Source organism: Gorilla gorilla, chromosome 22 (genome assembly GCF_029281585.2).
Source record: "Gorilla gorilla gorilla isolate KB3781 chromosome 22, NHGRI_mGorGor1-v2.1_pri, whole genome shotgun sequence".
NCBI lineage: Eukaryota > Metazoa > Chordata > Mammalia > Primates > Hominidae > Gorilla > Gorilla gorilla.
In genome coordinates, this window is record NC_073246.2 from 47376544 (window position 1) to 47398530 (window position 21987).

General features: G+C 55.5%; 1 protein-coding gene across 11 annotated transcripts in view; it reads right to left on the minus strand.

Moving 5' to 3' along the window:
* Positions 1–50: 50 nt before the first annotated feature.
* SLC19A1 (solute carrier family 19 member 1) overlaps positions 51–21987 on the minus strand; it is a 48334-nt gene continuing 26397 nt past the window's right edge. For 7 of the 11 annotated variants that reach the window (XM_031005105.3, XM_031005108.3, XM_055373742.2 and 4 more), the window contains 4 exons: positions 17089–17848; positions 16472–16673; positions 11705–11846; positions 51–2573 (listed from right to left, as the gene is read on the minus strand). In XM_031005105.3, the coding sequence (XP_030860965.2) occupies positions 2091–2573; positions 11705–11846; positions 16472–16673; positions 17089–17848 (1587 nt within the window). In that variant the 3' untranslated portion in view covers positions 51–2090. Of the gene's footprint in view, positions 2574–11704; positions 11847–16471; positions 16674–17088; positions 17849–20242; positions 20387–21770; positions 21895–21987 lie in introns of those variants that run through there. The other 4 variants (XM_031005107.3, XM_063702772.1, XM_055373748.2 and 1 more) reach the window with 3 other exon arrangements.

A 21987-nucleotide genomic window follows, 5' to 3' on the forward strand; every position in this document is an offset into this window, starting at 1 on the left:
TGGTTTGCAAGCAGCCTTCACTGTCACAGGAAAGACACAATTCTCCAAAAGGAGTTCTCAGGAGTCTTTTATCCCTGGACTGCCCCACTGGCAGATCCGGAGTGTGCACAGGCACGCACGGTTACATGGGGTATGCATGCATGGCCATACACAGGCGTGCAGTTGTACACGGGTGTGCCTGGGCATACACAGGTGTGCAGTTATACACAGGTGTGCCTGGGCATACATGGGTGTGCACAGTTATACACAGGTGTGCCTGGGCATACACAGGCGTGCAGTTGTACACGGGTGTGCCTGGGCATACACAGGTGTGCAGTTATACACAGGTGTGCAGGAGCATCCATAGTGTGCACAGGTACACAGGCATGCACGGGTGTGTGGACACACACCAACACTCTCAGGTCTCTCCTCACAGCAGGACCTGACTTGCTCCCAGCAACACTACATCCTGACAGCCATCCCTGTCCTGGTGGCCGGGTGAGTGCAGGACTCAGAGGCAGGCAGGCAGTGGGTGCAGTGAGCAGGCTGCGGAGGGAGCAGGCCCTCAGGTGGGGGAGGCGCTGGGAGGAGGATTCTGATGGCGGTGTGGGCCTCCCCAGTGACGCCCATGGCACAGGCCCAGCCCACCTCCACCCATCACATCCTGCTAGATCTACCAGCCCAGGAAATGGCTGGTGCAGACCCCTCCCAGCAGGGTCCCCAGGGCGGCCGTGACAGAGCCCCTGGATGCACCCGGGACCACGGCCCTGTCTGACCGGCACCATCCACTGACTCGGGCCATCTTCCACGTGCAGCCTCTGCCTCAACCCAGGGTACCCCACGATGCCTACTCCCCTGAGCCACCTCGGGAGAGCCCTGGGTCCAGCAGCTCCAGCAGCCCCTCCCCAGCCAGAGATTCTCCCCCCAGCTCTCCGTGCTGAGCTGCTGAGCAGCCAGCCATTCACCCGGGGCCGCAGAGATGTGGCAGAGGCCCCACAGGATAGGGCCGTTGACTAGGGTTGTGGGGGTGCTCAGCTCATGGGCACCAAGGCCCCGTGTGGGCTGGAGGCGGAAGAAGGCTGGGACGCCTCTCCTGGCCTCCTCGCCGACTGCTGACCCTCAACCCCCAGGCCAGGCCGGCCCGGAATCAGAAGCCCTGCGCACACGCACTTAACAAGCGTGTTTAATGTATGCGGGAAGAGTGTTCACATCACATCAGATGGTCCCGCACCTGTGGGCAAGGCACTAGCGCTCCTTAGACCCTGAGGCCGCTGGGACGTACTTCCCCAGCGCCCACCACAAAGGCAGCCCCCCAAGGCTGCCCAGCCCAGGCAAGCCTGGCACATACCAAGGCCAGCACGTCCGCGGTGACCGGGACCAGTCCCCTCCGGGCTGGCACAAGTGTGGGAGCAGCTGAGGACCCGCAGGTCAGGATGGACACACTTCAGAAGGACAGACAGGACCATGGAGGGCTGCCCTTAGGGTGGGAGAGAGGAACCAGCTCCGAGGACCAGAGCCGCTGCTCCCCTCTGATGACAATGTGTCTGCCGCCAACCTGAGATGGCTTTTCCACAGAGACAGAGAAGCCACATGCAGTTCTTCATTCTACGTCAGTTAAAAAAAAAAAAAGCATCTTTCAAAAAAGCAAGAGCACCAAGGATGACCAGCAATGTCACAGCTCAGCTACACCTCAGGGTCCCGGCTCCCACCCTGCCCTAGAGGGCTCACAACTCCTGTGGGGCCAGTGTCCCCTGAGCTGGTATCTAAGAGGCCACTTCACTAGCCCTGGGGGGCAGAAAGGATTTGTCTCAAACCCCCCAAGGGGCATGAGCCAGTGATGCCTGGTGGACGCAGAAGCCCACCACCCACCTCTTCCAGCAACCAAAGCCCGCGGGGCACAGGGCAGGGACAGCATGGCCAGGCAGCTGCCCTGAGTGTCGCCAGCACCCTGTGGCCACCGCCAGAGTGCGGCACAGGGCAGGGGGAATCCTAGGGGGCCTGCTAGCAGGATAAGCGGAGGCCCCCATTGCTAAGGCAGGCGGCCCTCGAGGCAGGGGTCATGGGGATGCACCGAGGGCCACCTGCAAAGTTACCACAGGGGCGCCCGAGAGTCACTGGTTCACATTCTGAACACCGTCGCTTGGAAGACACTGCAAACCCAGCTTGCTGACACCAGGAGGATGGATAGCCAGCTGGGGACAAGTCTCATCTGCAGCCTCAGGGCCTGAGGCTTGGGCGGAGCACAGAGTGCAGGGGGAAGGGGTTGTCACTGGGCTCAGGAATTCAGCTGCCTGTGGGGCCGGGGCCGGGGCCAGGTATGGGTCGCTCTGTCTCTGCTCCAGGGAGGCTGGCCCCACAGCCCCCAGGCTGTCTTCTGGGGAAAGCGGCGGGCTCTGGGCTGGCTGCAGGCCTCCGAGGCCCTTGTCCTGCATGCTCAGTGCCTGTGCTGCCTTCTCCTCCGCGGCACTCCTCAGGCCCTGGGCCGGGGGCTGCCGCGGGTGGTGGCCCCGCTGGCAGTGCCGCAGGCCATCCAGCATGGCCCCCAAGAAGTAGATGATGGACAGGATCAGGAAGTACACGGAGTATAACTGGAACTGGAAAGAGAGGCTGGGTGAGGCGGGTGGGGAGGGCCTGGCTGGGACACTGGCACCCTACACCCCGACGCCTGCTCCCAGGCTCACCCTCCTCCAGCTCAGAGGCTGACCCTGAACACTGCACAGCGGTCAGAGGCCAGCCCCGGGAGCAGGTGCCACAGTGCTCACCATAGCCCCCCCGAAATCCACAGCCTGGCACAGGCCTGAAGGGGGGTTCCCACCATTTCCCAAGAACCCCTCGGAACCTGGCAGGTGGCCTGCTTGTGTGTGGCCTGCGGTGTCTGCTCCCGAGTCCCCTGCTTGGTGGTGCTTGCTGCCCCCCCATGGTGCTGAGACAGCGGAAGGGCGCCCATGAGGGCCAGAACGTCTCGCCTGGCAGAGCAGGGTGAGGAGAGCCACAGCAGGTGACCAGGAGCTGATCCCCAGGGCTTCGCGCCCAGAGCAACCCCCAGCAGCCTGCACATGGAGCCTGTCTCCATCTCGGCAGCGGAAGCTGTGCTACGATGACCAGAAGGAGCGGCACCAGTGGTGGCCACATCTCTCCTGATTCTCGCAGCTGCCAGGGGCAGGAGGGACTGGAGATGTCCCTGGGACACCAGGGAGGGACCTGATCATTCCCGGAGGTGCAGACGGTTCAGGAGGCTGCAGTGCCCTCAGGACATCCGTGGGCAGAGCCCAGTGAGTCCCGCCCAAGACCCCTGAGGCCCCAGCTCCACATCCGCAGGCCAGAATCCCTGCAGCCCATCGGCACTGGCACCCTTCCAGGACAGCTGTTTTTAAAGCAAACTGAGGAAGATGGGGCTGACACGCTTCTCCCTGCTCTTCTCCTACCCAAGACACTGAGATAAACACCTGGGAAGACTCTGAAAGCAGGAGCGAGGAGGACAGACTGACCAGGACCTCGGGGTCTGGGGAGCTGTGCCACGCAAGGGCAGACTGTGCCACGCAGAGCTCCCTGGGGGCTTTTCTTTTCACCTCAGATATTTTGAAACTGAAGAAGGCAGCAGGCTGGAAAAGACAACAGATGCAGAAAAAAGAGCCCATGGAAGCAGCTCTCTCTGGCCTAAGACCCAGGGAAGGGTCAGCCCAACATGAGGAAAGACCTTTCGACAGGAATCGCCCTGCTCCCCCCAGACACCAGACCTCGGCTCCACCCACCATGTCAGCAAGGACCCCCCACCCTCACCAGCCTGTAACAAGGATCCCCGAGTCCCCTGCGGGGTGGTGTCAGACAACACCAGTGGGCACTAGAGCTTTCACTCCCACTGGTTGGTAAAGACACCCACCCTCACCCCCAAGGAGTCAGCAGAGACCACAGGGAAACCTAAGATGTCACCCCCAAAGCCTCATGGAGTCAGTGGAGACCAGGTGGGGAGCCTAGTCACCCCCGAAGCCTCACGGAGTCAGCAGAGACCATATGGGGAGCCTGGCCTCTTATCCTCACCCAGTAGTAAGAGCGTGCCTGTCCCCCTCCATGCTGGGGGGTGTCAGAGGAGGTCAAGCGGGAGTCCAGACTTTCACCTACCCAGCAATAATGAGAATGTCCCAACCCCAGGGGCATCAAGGGGGCCACGAGGGGAGCTGGACTCCCATCCTTGCCTGGCAACAAGAAGGAGCCCCCACCCAGCCACCCACCCTCCCTCAGGTGTCACAAAGGCTGAGTGAGAGCCTGGACTTCCACCCCACCTGCCTGTAGGGAGGTGCACACCCTGCTTGACCTGCAGGAGCTGCGTCAGCCACAACAGGATGCTGAAATTACATCATACCCAAAATGCTTGCATCTCACTAAAAAATCCCTTGGCACACTAAACCACAAAGATCTCAAACTGAAAAACAATTAATAGACACCAACACTAAGACAACACAGACAGTAGAATTCGCTAAGAAAGATCTTAAAGCAGCCACCATAAAAATGCTTCAGTGAACAATAACAAACATGCTGGAAACAAATGAAAAAACACAGTCTCAGCAAAGAAATAGGAGAAATAAAAAAAAATTTAGAACTGAAATGTACAATAACCAGAATTTAAAAACTTAATGAATCATCTCAACAACAAAATAGAAGAGGCAGAGAAATGATCAATGAACTGGAGGTAGAACAATAGAAATTATCCAACCTGAACAAAAGAAAAAGTGGACTGAAAAAAAATGAACAAAGCCTCATTCTTTGTGGGACTATACAACATGATCTAACATGTGTGACATGGGGGTTCTAGAAAAAGAGGAGAAAAGGAGTGGGGTTCAAAAAGCATTTCAGGAAATAATGGTTGAAAACTTCCTAAATTTGGTGAGATGTACACTGCAGATTCATGAAGCTGAGCAAACCCCAAATAGAAAACCCAAACAAAATCACACCAACACATACCATATTCAAACTTCTATAAGCTAACGATAAAAATAAAGAAAATATCTTGGAAGTGGCCAGAGAAAAATGACACTTTACGGGCAAGCAATTTGAATAAAAGTAATTGCTCATCAAAAATCCTGAAAGCTATGAGGAAGGGGCACCACATTTCTCACAGGCTAAAAAAAAAGAACACTGTCTACCCAACATCCTATATCCAGTGAAAACATCCTTTGAGAATAAAAGAGCAATCAAGACACTCTCAGATGAAGAAAAACTAAGAGAAGAAATTTGTAACCAGCAGATCTATTTAAAATAATGGCAAAAAACAAGTTCTCTAAACAGAAAGGAAATTACTAAAGAAGGAAAGAATCTTGAAATAACAGGAAAGAGGAAATACCACAGTAGGCAACATTATGGGTAAATAAAACAGACTTTCCTTCTTTAGTTTCCTAAAATATGTTTGATGATTAATGCAAAAATTACAATATTTTCTTATGTAGCACTAAAGGTATGTAGAGAAAATATTTAAGATAATTGTATTGTAAGCGGGAGATGATAGTGACATAAAGGAAGGCAACGTTTTTATACTTCACTCAAACTTTATGTATTAATGTAATACATAAAGCAACCAAAAAAGCTATACTAAGTACATTCAAAAACACAATAGATAAACCAAACAAAATTCTAAAGGATGTACAAGTAACCCACTGGAAGCTGCAAAAAATGTAAACAGAAACTAAAAACAGAGAATAAATGAAAAATTAAAAACGAAATGGCAGACTTAGGCCCTAATATACAAATTATCACATTAAATATGAATGGTCTAAATACACCAACTGTAAAACAGAGATTGGCAAAGTAGATTTAAAAACATGACTCAACTACATGCTGTCTACAAGAAACTCACTTCAAATATACCAAGATAGGAAGGTTGAAAGTAAAACGATGGAAAAAGATGTATCATGTGAACATTAATCAAAGGAAAGCAGGGGTGGCTATATTAATGTCAGGTAAAATAAACTTCCGAGCAAAAAAAAAAAAAAAAAAAAGACCAGGGACAGCGGAGACAGAGAAGGACATTATATAATCCCACTATTACACAATTGACAAGAGGGTCAGTCCACCAAAACAAATTTCAATCCCTAACGTGTATGCAACAAACAAAAGAGCTGCCAATATGTGAAGCAAAAACACGACAGAACTGAAAGGAGAAACAGATCCACAATTATACTTAGGAGACTTCAATACCCCCTCTCAATAATAAAACTAGACAGAAAATCCACAAGAACTGAGAGGAAATCAATACCATCAGCCAACAGGATCTGATCAGCATTTACAGAACACTCCACCCAAAAGCAGAATATACATTCTTTCAAAGTGTCCACAGTATATCAAAACAGATAATATTCTGGGTCATAAGACAAATCTTAACAAATTTATAAGTACTGAAATAATAATGTGTTTTCCAATCACAACAGAATCAAAAAAGAAATTAATAACAGAAAGATAACAGGAAAATCTCAAAACACTTGGAAATTAAACAACAAAATTTGAAATAATGATGCATCAAAAAACACACTGAAATGAATGAAAATGAAAACACAGCCTATTAAGATTTGTGGGATGCAATTAAAGCAGTACTGAGTGGGGAAATTTATAGCATTAGATGCATAAATTAGAAAAGAGGAAAAGTCTCAAATCAATATCTCACCTCAAGAACCTAGAAAAAAGAAGAGCAAAATAACTCTAAAGCAAGCAGAAAGAAGGAATTAATAAAGTTCCAGCCAGTGCACTAAGTCAAGAAAAAGAAATAAAAGATATACAGATCAGAAAGGAAGAAATATTTGCAGATGACATAATTATCTACATAGAAAATCTCAAGGAATTTAAAAAACAAAGACCAAAAAACGGAAAAGCCTCCTACAACAAATAAGTAATCTCAGCAAAATTGCAGTATACAAGATAAACACACAAATATATCAACTACATTTCTATACACTAGCAACGAACATGTATACACTGTTATGGAATGAATTGTGAACCCATCACCCAATTCATATGTTGAAGCCCTAACCCGCAATGTCACTGCATTTGAAGACAGGGCCTTTCAAAAGGTAATTACGGTTAAATGAGGTCACAAGGATGGCATCTTACTCCAACCTGACTGGATGTCCTTATAAGAAGACAGACACTAGCCGGGCGTGGTGGCTCACACCTGTAACCCCAGCACTTTGGGAGGCTAAGGCGGGCAGATCACCTGAGGTCCAGAGTTCAAGACTAGCCTGGCCAACATGGAGAAACCCCATCTCTACTAAAAACATGAAATTAGCCAGGCATGGTGGCACATGCCTGTAATCCCAGCTACTTGGGAGGCTGAGGCAGGAGAATTGCTTGAACCCAGGAGGAGGAGGTTGCGGTGAGGCGAGATTGCGCCATTGCACTCCAGCCTGGGCAACAAGAGCGAAACTCCATCTCAAAAAAAAAAAAAAAAACGAAAAAAAGATACCAGGGAGGACCATACACAGAAAAAAAAGACCATATGAAGACAAAGGGAGAAGATGCCAACTGCAAGCCAAGAAGAGAGGCATCAGGAGAAACCAACCTGCCAACACCTTAATCTCAGACTTCAAGCCTCCAGAACTGTGAGAGAATATATTTCTGTTGTTTGTCACCCAGTTTGTGATATTTTGCTATGGCAGCCCAAACAGACTAATGCAGATAACAAATTTCAAAATCTGGTTTGATTTACTTAAGAAAAAGCATAAACTAAAAACATGTATAGTACTCATATGCTGAAAACTACAAAATGCTGAAAGAAATCAAAGATCTAAATAAATGGAAAGATATACCATGTTCATGGATTGGAAAACAACACAGTAAACACGTCAATTCTCCCAAAATTGATACACTGGCTTAATTGCAATTCCTAACAAAATCTGAGCAAGAATTTTTGTAGATATAGACAAGATTACTCTAAAATGTATATGGAAAGGCAAAGAAACTATAATAGTCAAAACAATTTTGAATAAAAAGAAGTTGGAGGAATCAGTCTATCCAATTTCAAAACTTGCTATAAAGCTTCATAACCAAGACAGTGTGATATTGGTACAAGAGTAAACACATAGTTCAATGGAACAGGATAAAAAACCCAGAAACAGACTCACATAAATATGCCCAACTTTTGACAAAGGTGCAAAAGTAATTCAATGGGGAGAGCTAAGTCTTTTCAGCAAATGATGCTGGAATAAATGGATACACACAGGCCAAAAAAAAGTGACCTCAACCTAAACTTCACATCTTATACAAAAATTAACTCAAAGCTGGTCAGAGACTTAAATGTAAAAACACGAAACTTTAAAAAAGAAATTTGAGGAAAATCTTCTGAATTTAGGGCTAGGCAAAGAGTTTCCATAAAAGGAAAAACTGTTAAATCAGACCTCATGGGAGTTAAAAAACACTTGTTCTGTAAAAGACCACGTTAAGTAGATGAAACAACCAGCTACAGAGTTGAAAAAAAACTGCAAACTGTATATATCTAACAAAGGACTAATATCCAGAATACACAAACCACACTTAAAACTCAAGAGTATAAAAATGAACAATCCAATGAGAAAATGGGCAGAAGATGTGAAGATTTTGCAAATGGAAAATAAGGACATAAAAAGATGTTCAACATCATTATCCACCAGGGAAATGCAAATTAAAACAACATTATCCCCCAGGGAAATGCAAATTAAAACCACAATGAAATATCACTACACCTATCACAACGGCCAAAATAAAAACTAGTGGTAACACGACATACTGAAGACGCTGTGACTGGATCTCTCAAAGTCTGCTGGTGGTGATATAAAACGGTACGACTGCTATGGAAAGTGGGCTGCTTCCCTGCTTCTTTCCTGGAAAAAAACAGGCAACTACCTGGTGACCCAGCACTTGCACTTCTGGGCGTGTGTCCCAGGGAAAGGAAAACCTGTATTCACACAAAAACCTATAAAAGAATGTTCGTAGAAGCTTTATTGGTAATACCTCACACTGGAAACAAGTCTTTCAACGGTGAATAAATAAAGTGTGCTGTACCTACACCCTGGAACACCACTCAGCAGCAAGAAGGAATCAGCCACAGCCACAGTAACAACATGGATGAATGTTCAGAGAACAATGTTGAGTGAAAAGAGCCAATCCCTAAACGATACACAATGCATAGCTGTGTTTATACAACACTCCTGAAATGGCAAACTCATACAAGCGGAGAAGAGGGTAGTGGTTGAGAGGAGGTGAGGCTGGGAGTAGGGTGGGCCTTGGCTATAAAGAGCAGCCTGAGGGATCCCTGTGGGGATAGAATGTTCTGGATCCTGACTGTCGCCATGCTGGTTGTGATGTGCTACAGAACTGTAAGACGTGACCACTGCGAAAACTGGGTACAGGGTACATGGATCTCCCTGTATTATTTATTAAACAGCATGTGAATATAAGATTGCCCAAATATAAAGCTTAATTTAAAAAGCAGGCAAACCCAGGCAAGCTCTAGCCCTGTCTGTCCCCCCGTGCTCCATCACGGCTCCCTCCTATCTCCAGACTCTACCCCCGACCAAGCCTGAACTCCTGGCCCAGCTGTTCTCTCCATGCTGGAGGAAAGAGAGTGGACACTGGGCACCCAGTAACAGGCGCGGGGGCAAGATGAGCCCGCACCACCTCCTCTAGACCCAACAGGATGTCCAGCCATGAGCAAAATGCCCCACTAGTTACTTTTTAACCTAGAAATCAAACCAGCCGGAGAAAAGTCCATGTGTTTTTTTTCTATGTGACAAGAGGCAGCCAGGAACCACAGGCCAGAACCTGCCTCCACCTCCCCAGAGCTGTCTCCCCCACAGCCTCCACGGCCACACCAGGACCAGGACCAGGACCAGGACCAGCTAAGGAAGGGAAAGGGCTTCCTCGTGACCAGCTCTCTGGGGAAGAACTGCTCCACCCCCTGCATCAAGCCCCCATGGGCCCTTAGAAGCCCACCGTGAGGGGTCCCCTCCACAGGGCAGCTGCAGGGGAGCACACGCACAGGGTCCCTAAAGAGCCCTCAGGCATCTGCCCCTCCAGCTGCCAGGGGCTGAACAAGAGGCAGTCACAGAGGGATGGAGGTGGGGCGGGAACGGTAGTCAGGGGCAGTCAGCACCCAGAGGCAGGTCAGAAGCCAGTTCCAGCCTGGCTGGGGCCACACAGGGCCCTGGGGCTCTCCCTGGGACGGGAGCTCCCTGCCCATACATGCTGGCAGCCACTGCTGTCTAGGGACAGAGGTAACTCGGGGCTCCAAGAATGGGGAGGACCTCCTCCCGGGTGCTGGAGCCCCTCCAAAGCCAGCTGGACTGCTGCCAGCACCCTGCCCTGGGGCCACGCATTCAATAGAAGCCTTCTGGGCCCCCTTTCTGCAGACCTGAGACCAGCCCGGCCACCAGGAGGCTGTGTCCACCCAGGCCGGGCCTGGACACATTCACCCGCGGGCCTCAGAGGCTCACCTGTCCTGAGGGTTCACCCCTGGGCCTTGGAGGCTCACCCGCCCTGACCGTTCACCCCCAGGCCTCGGAGACTCACCTGTCCTTAGCGTTCACCCCTGGCCTTTGGAGGCTCACCCGCCCTGAGCGTTCACCCCTGGGCCTTGGAGGCTCATCACCCTGAGTGTTCACACCTGGGCCTCGGAGACTCACCCGCCCTGAGTGTTCACACCTGGGCCTCGGAGACTCACCCGCCCTGAGTGTTCACACCTGGGCCTCAGAGGCTCACCCACCCTGAGTGTTCACCCCTGGGCCTTGGAGGGTCACCCGCCCTGAGTGTTCACCCCCGGGCCTCGGAGGCTCACCCGCCCTGAGTGTTCACACCTGGGTCGGGGGTGTTGTACCCAGAGGGCTCTGTGGAACAGGGCCACGTGGCCTGCCAGCGTGGACAGGCCCTAATGACACTCTTGGGCTGAAGAATGCATTTTGATGAGCGAGCAACAGCCATCCTTACCTAACAGGCATTTGCGAGCCAAAGGGGATGCCTGCTACTGCCCGGGCCTTACCCTGAGCTCTGGAGTCACTGAGGCTGAACAGACTCCGCACCCTCAGAGGATCAGGGCTAACCCTGACAGTCCTCCTGCCCAGTGAGACCTAGGCCCCAGGTGGACAAAGCCCTTGTCCCACCCGCCAAGGGCATCTGTCTAGCTGCAGGCTGGGGCAGTACTGAGGAGCCTGGAAGGACCTCTCACACCACGCCCACCATGGCTGATTCCAGCTCACTCGGAGACCCGGCTTTGGCTGGGACCCTCAGGAGTTAAATGTGTGTTTTCCAGCTCTTCTCAGAAGCAGCAAAGGCCCGCGAGAGGTGGGAAAGGGGAAGGCACCCGCGGAAGCCTGCGCGCCGACACTGCTGAGTGGCTCTGCTCAGCTCTCCTTCCTGAAGAGGACAAAGCTCACGTGGCCTCCAGCCAGGGCTCAAGGACACCAAGTTCCGGCAGCCACAGGCAGAGAGCGGAGACGAGGACGGACGGCTCTGCCGTGGCGAGCAGAGGCTCAGCTGCTCCCACTGAGGCCCAGGGCCTGACGGAGGCTCCCGCCCACAACAACTGAGCCCCGCTGGGGTCTCTCTCACTTCCTGCTCTCGCTGGCCTGGTGTGTCCCACTGGAAGCCCCAGGCCCGCACCCTGTGACCCCAGCCCACAGTGGGCTCCACATCAGGCGGGCACCAGGAAGCCTCGACAACGTCCCCACAAGTAGCTTCCGTCCCCGAGGACGCAGGCCTGAAATGGGCTCACCTGCTTGCGGACCGGGAGGCCCAGGCCCCGCACGTCCGAGACAATGAAAGTGATGATGGTCTTGACAATGGTAGCAAAGAACGTGTTGACCCCGAAGACAAGGGCACAGAGCTCTTTAGACAGAGAAGATGCAATCTGAAAGCTGAACGGGAAGAGCGGGCAGATCAGGCGCTGCTGGGAGAACGAGAAGCAGCCACAGGGAAAAGCCTGCAGCCCGGCTCCCACCAGCCTATGACCCGCCCGGCAGCCACGGGGTCCCAGGGCACGCACAAGCCCCCCACCAGGGCCCCATCTCTCCCACACATGCCCGCCCCTGCCAGGCAGGAGCCAGCACCCAGGCCACCCTTGAGGGGCCATTCTGGGAGCTGCCATGTCCCCCTGGCTCAGTACAGAGTGAGGGTCCCTTATCCAAAATGCCTGGGACCAGAAGTTTTGGATTTTGGAATATTCACATGTCCATAATGAGATATCTTGAGGATGGAACCCAAGTCTAAACACGAAATTCATTTATGCTCATATGCACTGTATACACACAGCCAGAAGGTGATTTTATATAATACCTGACAGACATTTGCAAGCCAAAGGGGTTGCCTGCTACTGCCCAGGGCCTCACCCTGAGTTCTGGAGTAATTTTGTGCATGAAGAAACTTTTGACCGTGTTCTGAGACTCGTCAAACAAGGTCAGGTACAGGATTTTCCACTGGGTTGTCTTTCCAGTGCTCAAAAACTGTCAGATTTTGGAGAATTTCAAATTCTGGATTTTTTGTTTTTTTTTTTAGATGGAGTCTCGCTCTGTTGCTCAGGCATGCAATGGCACAGTCTCAGCTCACTGCAACCTCTGCCTCCAGGGTTCAAGCGATTCTCCTGTCTCAGCCTTTCGAGTAGCTAGGATTACAGGCATGCGCCATCACGCCCAGCTAATTTTTGTATTTTTAGTAGAGACAGAGTTTCACCATGTTGGCCAGGCTGGTCTCGAGCTCCTGGCCTCAGGTGATCCACCCACCTCAGCCTCCCAAAGTGCTGGGATCACAGGTGTGAGCCACTGCGCCCAGCTGAATTCTGGCTGTTTTGATTAGGGATGCTGAACCTATACAATGGGTGTCACAAAACACAAACTCGAGAAGATGCCTGGAAGGGCTCCCATGGGCTCTGGGACAGACCAGGTCACGGGCGTCTCAAAACACTCAGAAAATCATCATCAAGAGAACCTCTGGGCACAGACAGAAAAGTCTGGAATGAAAGTCTTTCATGGTTAAATGTTTGATAAATTAGAAGAGCAGTGAAACCACAGAGTCGGTGAATGAGCAGCAGCCAGGCAGGGCAGGCCCTGGAGGTGAGGGGCAGCTGGGTAGGTGGGGCCCTGGAGTTGAGTGGCAGCTGGGCAGAACGGGCCCTGGAGGTGAATAGCAGCTGGGTATGCCCGGGCGGGCCCTGGAGGTGAGTGGCAGTTGGGGGGGAGGGGGGCCTGGAGGCGGGGCAGGCCCTGGAGATGAGTGGCAGCCAGGAAGGGCGGGCCCTGGAAGTCAGTGGCAGCCGGATAGGGTGGGCCCTGGAGGTGAGTGGCAGCTGCTGGGGAGGGGGGGCCTGGAGGCAGAGCAGGCCCTGGAGATGACTGGCAGCCGGATCGAGCGGGCCCTGGAGGTAAGTGGCCGCGGGTAGGGTGGGCCCTAGAGGTGAGTGGCAGCCAGGCAGGGCGGGCCCTGGAGGTGAGTGGCAGCCAGGCAGGGCAGGCCCCGGAGGTGAGTGGCAGCAGGTTAGGGCGGGCCCTGGAGGTGAGTGGCAGCAGGCAGGGTGGGCCCTAGAGGTGAGTGGCAGCCAGTTACGGCAGGCCCTGGAGGTGAGCGGTGGCATGAATATGTCCAGGAATGAAGGCACCACATTCCTGACATGGAGAGGTGACACGCCAGGCTTCTGGTGCTCTGCAAAGAAACTAGTCTTCGGATGCAGTTCCAATTAAAATCTGCAAAGTGCTTAAAAAAAAAAAAAAAAGAACCGGACAAAAAATGTCCTAAAGTTCACCTGAAGAAAAAATAAAAATGCCCAGGAACCCTTCAGAGAAGGGCAGAGGTGTCTGTGCTGCTGGGCACTGGAGACGGGGGGACAGTGGGGACAGTGGAGGCTGGGGGGCAGGCAGGCGGGCGGGCGGCAGGGAGGATGAGAAGCACACAGAGGTCCTGGTGAGCAGGTCAGTGGGATGAAGGGCAGACGAACAACAGGGAGAACCCAGAACAAACACGAGCTTCTGGATGCCGGCGCTGGGCAGGGCAGAACCCAGGCCAGCCCCCAGGGTGCTTCCAAGGACACTCAGAAAACACTGTTGAGTTGAATTAAAGGCAGATGAGTGTGGGGCGTGATGGGGATACAGGTGATTGAAAATACATGATACAGATGAATGCTCCTCAGATCAGCAGGGAGGAAAGCGAGTCCCAACACAGTCAGGACACACACAGGGGCCACTCAGTCCACAGCAGGCCGGCCAGTCTCGCTCTGGTTAAGGAAAGGCTGGGAGCCCAGCTGGCCCGTCAGGGGCTCAGGGAGGGTGGGGAGGCCACTCCACCATCCCGACGGGGAGGAAGCCTGCATGCCGGCCTGCAGGGTACCTGCAATATTGATGGAAACCTGCTTTCAAAAGCACATACTCTCCAACCTGGCCATTCCCCTTCCAGGAATCCACCTGAGGGTCATTATTAGAATTTGGAAACAAAAATGTAGGTAGAAGGGCATTCATCTCAGTGTTTTCCTCGTGTAAGAAAAATGGAAATGGTGACTTTACCCATAGAGTGGGGATGGGTTGTAAGGCCCACCACTCATGACCGGGAGTGACCACCTGCATCTGTGAGTGACCACCTGCATCTGTGTCTGATATCAACCTAACACAGACAAGCAGAAAATGCTGGGATTCCCCGTAGCAAACAGCAGTTTTCTGCTTTGCATGCTGCTGCACCGTGTTGGATTTTTTTGCGATGGGCATCAATGACTTTATAACTAAAACCTTTCAGGCGTTGTCCCCCTGGATGCAGCAATGGGACAGCACATCGGCAGAGGCCCTGGCCCTTTCCACAGCGCTGGCAGGTCAGGGAGGAGGGCCCGAGCAAGATCACGCTGGGCCTTCATTAGCCAGGGATGGCAAGAGCCCAGTGTGGGCCTCGGGGAGCCTGGAGAAGGCGGCCACACAGGAGCAGAAGGGGCCCCGAGTATGGCAGGGGCGGGAGAGAAGGGTGGGCCGGGCTGCCCATGCCAGGAGACTGCTGCCTGCATGTGGGGAGGATGGGGAAGTACAGGGCCGGGCACATCGAGGCAGGATGCTGCAGGGGTGAGGCCACCGACGCAGAGGGCACAATGCAAGGGTCAGGAGGGTGCTCTGAGCTCAAACAGGCTCGTGACCAGCATAAGGCCCAGGGGGATGACCCACGGAGGGAGGGAGACAGGGCTCGGAGGCCACCCTGGAGGGGAAGCCCAGGAAGGGGAACTGAGCTGGGGCCAAAGTCCTCCCAGCGGGCAGGAAAGAGGGGGCAGGTCCAGGGAGCAGGACCCTGTGAGCGCACAGGGTCAGTGTCTGAGTGTGTCAGTGTGTGTGGTCTGAGTATGTGGTGGGAGTGTGTCAATGTGTGGGTGTCTCCATGTGTGAGCGTGTGTGTGTCCATGTGTGAGCATGTGTGTCCATGTGTGAGCGTGTGGTGTGTCCATGTGTGAGCATGTGTTGTGTGTCCATGTGGTGTGTGTCCATCTGTGAGCGTGTAGCGTGTCCATGTGTGCTCTGTGTCCATGTGTAAGCATGTGGTGTGTTCATGTGAGTGCGGTGTATCCATCTGTGTGTGGTGTGTCCATGTGAGTGTGTGGTGTGTGTCCATGTGTAAGCATATGGTGCATTCATGTGAGTGTGGTGGGTGTCCGTGAACATGTGATGTGTCCCTGTGTACTGTGTGTCCATGGGTAAGCATGAAGTGTGTTCATGTGAGTGTGGTGGGTGTCGATCTGTGAGCGTGTGGTGTGTCCATGTGTGGTGTGTGTCCATGTGTGTGTGATGCATTCATGTGAGTGTAGTGGGTGTCCATCTGTGAGCATGTGGTGTGTGTTCGTGTGTGTGGTGTGTGTGTGTGGTGTGTCCATCTATGAGTATCTGGTGTGTTCATGTGAGTGTGCGTTGTGTGTCCGTGTGTGTGTGGTGTGTCCATGTGCAGTGTGTCCATGTGTGATATATCCATGTGTGAGCATGGTGTGTGTCCGTGTGTGTGGTGTGTTCATGTGTGATATATCCATGTGTGAGTGTGGTGTTTGTCCATGTGTGCACGTGTGGTATGTGTTCATGAGTGTGTGGTGAGTGTCCATCTGTGCGCATGTGGTGTGTGTTCATGAGTGTGTGATGTGTGTCCATGTGTGAGCGTGTGGTGTGTGTGTGGTGTGAGTGCCTGGTGTGAGTGTAAGCTGAGGATGAACTCACACAGGTGCAAGCTCCCGCTCCTGCCTGGATGGGGTCTCAGCAGCCCGGGGCCTGGAGGGTGGGGTTGGGAGCAGGGCAAGGCTGTGAGCCCAGCAGGCTTCAGAGAGGAGCGCGGAGGGCGTGGGGGAGCAGCAGGACGGCACAGGAAGGGACGCCTGAGGTCCCAGGGAGAGGCAAGTGGGGACCCTGGTCAGCTCCAGGTGGCTGGTGGGGCCAGCAGTGGCACAGCCGCTGGGGCGCAGCAGGAAGGTGGGAGCACCCAGCGAAGTGCCGGGCTTGATCCTGGCGCCTGCCCGCCCCCAGCTTCCCACCCTTCTGGAACTCACGTGGCGATGGGCACGAGGAACTGGTAGGAGCCGCGGAACAGCACGAAGGCCGCGTAGCACAGCCAGATGCTACTCGGATGGCGCGTGTGCGCCAGAAGGAAGACCAGCCCCGCCTGCGTGGCCGTGACGCCCGCGATGAGCAGCTTGGACCAGCGCGCCCAGCGGATCTTCACGAAGCCCGCGGCGAAGGACGTGATGGCGCCTGAGAGGGGAGGGATGGGGCGTTGCAGCAGCCCTGGGGGGCCACGGGGCAGGGGAGGTAGCGGGAGCTTCTGAGGAAAGGTATCCACGGGGCAGGGGGCGGGGAGGGGGAGCCTCCGGGGAAGGATCCACGGGGCAGGGGGAGGTGGCGGGGAGCCTCCGGGGGAAGGATCCACGGGGCAGGGGGAGGTGGCGGGGAGCCTCCGGGGGAAGGATCCACGGGGCAGGGGGAGGTGGCGGGGAGCCTCCGGGGGAAGGATCCACGGGGCAGGGGGAGGTGGCGGGGAGCCTCCGGGGGAAGGATCCACGGGGCAGGGGGAGGTGGCGGGGAGCCTCCGGGGGAAGGATCCACGGGGCAGGGGGAGGTGGCGGGGAGCCTCCGGGGGAAGGAGCCTCGGGGACCAGGGCATGCGTACCCAGCAGTGTGGAGGCAGCATCTGCCGCGCCGTTGTAGACCCGCGCACTGTTGGTGGTGGGGTCCACCTCGTTCCACAGGATGTGCACGTAGTAGACCACCAGGTAGTAGCCGGCCGAGTTGAAGACCCACCAGAGGGACCACAGGCGCAGCTGCGGCCGCCGCAGGCTGTCCCCCAGCTCCCGCAGCATCCGCGCCAGCACTGAGTCCCCACAGGCCACCCGCAGGGCGTGTCCCAGCTTCCCGCCCGGGCCGGGATTCATGCGCTCCAGCTCCGAAGCCGAGGTTTCGCACCGCCCCCGGTCGTCGCGGTTGAAGAAGAGGCTGCGCTTGGGGCGCTTCAGGAAGAGGGCGAGGACCACGCTGAAGGTGAGGAAGGCCAGCGAGATGTAGTTGAGCGTGGAGAAGGAGACTCGGCCCACGGTGACCAGCAGCTGGCCCAGCACGGAGCTGGTGAACACGCCCAGCAGCACCGCAGCGCGCGAGTAGCCGGCCACACGCTGGTAGCGCGCGGGCCGCACGAGAGAGAAGATGTAGGAGGAATAGGCGATGCGCGCGGCCATGGTGACGCTGTAGAAGAGCTCCATGAGCTGCATGTGCGCCACCGAGTGGCCCAGCAGCAGCAGCAGCCACACCGACACGAAGCTGAGCCCCTGCAGCAGCAGCACCGGCGTGTAGCGCAGGTAGTCGGTGAGCAGGAACACGGGCACCAGCACGGCCAGGTAGGAGTACGACAGCACCGGCGTGATCTCGTTTGTGACCTGCGGACAGGCGGGCGTGCGCCCCACCAGGCGTTAGCAATGCTGCGGCTGCGGCGGACACAGCCCGCCCGAGGTCATGGCTGCTGACGGCTTCCTGCCCCAACACTGCCTGGTGGGACCCCTCTCCCCAGCACGCCCCTGTCCCATGTCCCACTGCATCGTCCTCTCTGAACAGGGACCTCTGACTCCTGACCGTCCCGGCAGCCTGGGAGCGTTTGCCTGCGGAAAGCTGGCAGTGGCCACAGAAGGAATCGTTATTAACAAGCCTGTTCATCTAAGCTTCTCTATTTTTATTTTCATCTTTTTCTTGTGACAGAGTCTTGCTCTGTCGCCCAGGCTGGAGTGCAGTGGCACGATCTTAGCTCATTGCAACCTCCACCTCCCAGGTTCAAGCAATTCTCCTGCCTCAGCCTCCCGAGTAGCTGAGATTACAGGTGCGTACCACCATATCTGGCTAATTTTTGTATTTTTAGTAGAGATGGGGTTTCACCATGTTGGGCAAGCTGGTCTCGAACTCCTGACCTCAGGTGATCTGCCCACCTTAGCCTCCCAAAGTGCTAGGATTACAGGCACCAGCCACCACACCCAGCCAGCTTCTCTATTTTTAATAGAATCAAAACATGGTTTTATTTCATTTTAAACAATATGGAAAACACAGCTGTAACCCATACACATTCACACCAGCACAAGCTCCTTCCATCCTTCCTGGAGAGACAAAAACAGAAGACACAGAAAGGAAGGGCAGGATCAGGAACAGCAGGTTCGTGGGAGGGACTGTTCATGGGGGAACCCGGCAGGGGAAGAAAGACAGGAAGGGGAAGAAGGGGAAAGAGAGGGAGTGGGGTAGGGCAGAGGGCCCTGGGCTGCGCACTCCCATCTCACACTTGTCCCCAGAGCAAGGTCTTTAAGGCCAGACTCCAACCCAAGAGCAGGGAGGGGGGCAAACGCCCCTGTAGCCACCCTGCACCCACCCAGGAGGGGGAGCACAGGCTGTCAGCCTGCCCACCCCCACCTCCTCCATCACATGTTATGTGGGAACCCAGCTCCACAGCCTTGGCCACTGAGCTGCTGGTGGACACTCCAGGCCTGGCTTCCATGCCTGTGGCCTCAACACACATCCACCTTCGATGGGAGCGTGGAGCTGGGCATGGGGCTGGGGATGCTACCTCCTACAGGACAAGGTCAGAGGGCACTGCCCCAGACTACTCCAGGCAGGCACCAAACGTCCTCAGCTGTCTTGGCAGGGGCCAGGGCTGCTGTGGGCACACTTGGGCACACCTGGGCACAGTCCAGAGGAAGAGGCCCCACCCCTGTGAGGCCAAGCCGCTTGCCTTGCCCCTCCCTGGGGACTGATGTGGGAGCCACCCTATGCTTGGAGCCTCCCCTGGGGCCCAGGTGCATTTTCAGCAGGTGGCCCCGCCTACAGGCCCCACCAGACCCCACCTCAGATCCACTGGAGGTTGGTACCAGATGAGCCAGCAGGGCCCTGCTGGACTCTGGGCCTCCAGCAGGCCCCACCCGACTCAGGCCTGACCACCAGTAACCCCACAGCCCTACTCGTGCTGCCCCAGGTGACCTCAGCCCCTGCCAGCCACACTTGGCAGGACCAAACCCTGGGTCAGCACATGGGGTGCTGCACCGAGCCACGCCGCCTCCCCAGGGGCTCTTAGCCTCGTGTCTGGCATACCCAAGATGTGTGGCCCGATGTGCTCAGAGCCCGGCCACCGGCTACTGTGAACAGCTGGGCAGTAGTAGGACCCTGCAGCCAGGCCGGCATGCTGAGAAGCTTCCCAGGGGCTCAGGGGAAGGCTGCCCAGAGACCCCACCTCAGGGCACCCTGAGGTCGCACCCCGGAGCCTGCACCCTCATGGAGGCCAGGCTGACCCAAAGGCTGTGGTCCCAGCAGCACCAGGCACCCAAGGTCCCTCCGGCACTCCGTCCTGCTCAGGACATTCCGGGACACTCTGAGGGCAGGTCATGTGCCAGGAGGCTGAGTGAGCCCGCAGGTCACAGAGAGCCTCAGGGCCAGCCATCGGCTTCTGCACTATGTTTACAGCAATGTCCTGGGGACATCAAACAGCCCCTCTGTGGGCAAGCTCTCCTGGCTGATGGCCTGCTCGACTGGGGGAGGCTCCTCCTCAGGGCCAGCCCAGGGAACCCCTGCAGATTCCGAAAGAAGCGGCTCAGAGGCAGGGGCCCTCCTAGGACCTCAGGGACCCCCGACCCCCAGACACAGGAGGCTGCGCGGGGGCATGACAGCCCCAGCCCCTGGCCGGGGCACAGGTCCTGCCCACAGCCCAGAGTCAAAATGGTAGACAGCCAGCAGAGAGGCTCTCCCCAGACCCCACGGCTCTCTGGAAAAGGGCGGCCAGGGGTCCTAGAAGCCTCACCCACCTCTGAATGAATGGAGCATGCCTCATTTCCTCTTCCACCAGGAGCTAGCTCTGCAGGCTGGGGCCTCATCAGGCACCTCCTGGTCTTAGTTGAGGGTCTGAGTGCAGAGCTCCCCCTTGGCAGACCACGGGGTCAAAGTGCAGCCTGAACACCCCCTAACACCCACCCAGAGCCCTCCCGCTTCTCTCCCTGCACCTCCTCAACGGCCCCTACTCCCCCTTCCTCAGCCTTGGCAGGCAGACAGCAGGGAGGCTCTGCCCAGAGCTGTGACCTGCGTCCCACTTACAAGGCTGCTGGGGGAGGGGCCCTCACAACGGTCCCAGCAGGGAGGTGGCATCTGTCAGGCGGCCACGGCTCTGACACGAGGACAGCCTCCTGCTGCCTGAGCCCAGCGTCGGCCCTGCTCTCCACAGGTCTTGGTTGGGGTCCAGGCTGAATGGGGAGAGTGCAGGCAGCTGCGCCCAAATCTATGTCCATACGGCCTCAGGGCGACCTCTCTGAACAGGGAGGCGGGAAGGTGGGCAAGGCCCGAAGGCAGGCAGGACGCGAGGGCAGGGCCAGGCGTGGGGCGGCAGGACTGGATGCCACAGAAGGGCACCCAACAGGGGCTGGCTGGGGACGGGGCATGGGCCGCAGGTCAGGAGGGACTGCTGTGCACAGGGTCCTGGGCCGGGGGGGTCTCCCTGGAGGAGGGCGGGGGCTGCAGCTCCCACCACACAGCACAGTTCCAGCGGGGGCCCAGGCAACCTCAGTGCACCCAGGAGCACCTCACGGACTCGGCCGGGGAAAGCGCTCTCAGCTGACACTCAAAGCAGAAACCCTGGAGGGAAATTTGGCCAAATTCAAAATGACTCCAGAGAAACACCGTATGTAACACACAGCCAGTCCAATCCCAAGGGCACGGGGTCCCCAGGAGGCAGAAAAGGGAACCAGGTCCAAGGAGGACAGCAACCACAGGGCTGCCAGGAAACACCGGCCCACGGCGGGAGAAATGGTGGCAGAGCAAATGTGAGCAAAGGAAACCACGCTCCTCACAGCGGCCAGACGGCCGGCGCTCAGCAGCCCACCCGAGCTGGTGAGGGGAACATGGGCAGCCCGTGGCAGGCTGCGGAGGAAGCAGCATTCGCCCCAGGAGTGAACTGGAAGTGCCAGCCCGGGCCAGCTGGGTCAAGGCCCACTGCCTGAGGCTGCCGGCTCGTGCTCTACCTGCAGCCATCACCTGCAGTGGGAGAACCCGGAATCCCCTAATCACCTCCAGCAAAGCAGCAGATAAGCACCTTGTAGTTCAACCCAGGAGGTGCAGCTTAAGAACAGCCTCGAACCCACGTGGAACGTCTCTCAAGTCAGATTGGGCAGGAGAGCAACTTGCGAAAGCTGGGTCACAAGACACCACTTACGTGAACTTCCTAGACACAAGCCTGGCAACAACAGGGGCTGGCGAGTCCTGGCAGGCTAGGCCTCCCTTGCCCCCGAAGCTGCTCCCCGCCCACCTACTGGTGGCCGCCTCCGCACCCCGGCGCCCACGTGCCTGCTCCCGCGTGAAGTTCTTGTCGGGCCCCAGGAGGGAGGGCGTGATGAAGCTCTCCCCAGGCCTCTCCTGCAGCCAGAGGGGCTGAGATCGGGGGCCCCACCAAGTGGCAGGTGCACCGAGCGCCTGCACCCATCATCCCTCTGATGATATCCAAGGCCTGGTGGAATGGCTTAATTTCTGGAATCTACTTTTTAATCCGTTAATGTACAACATG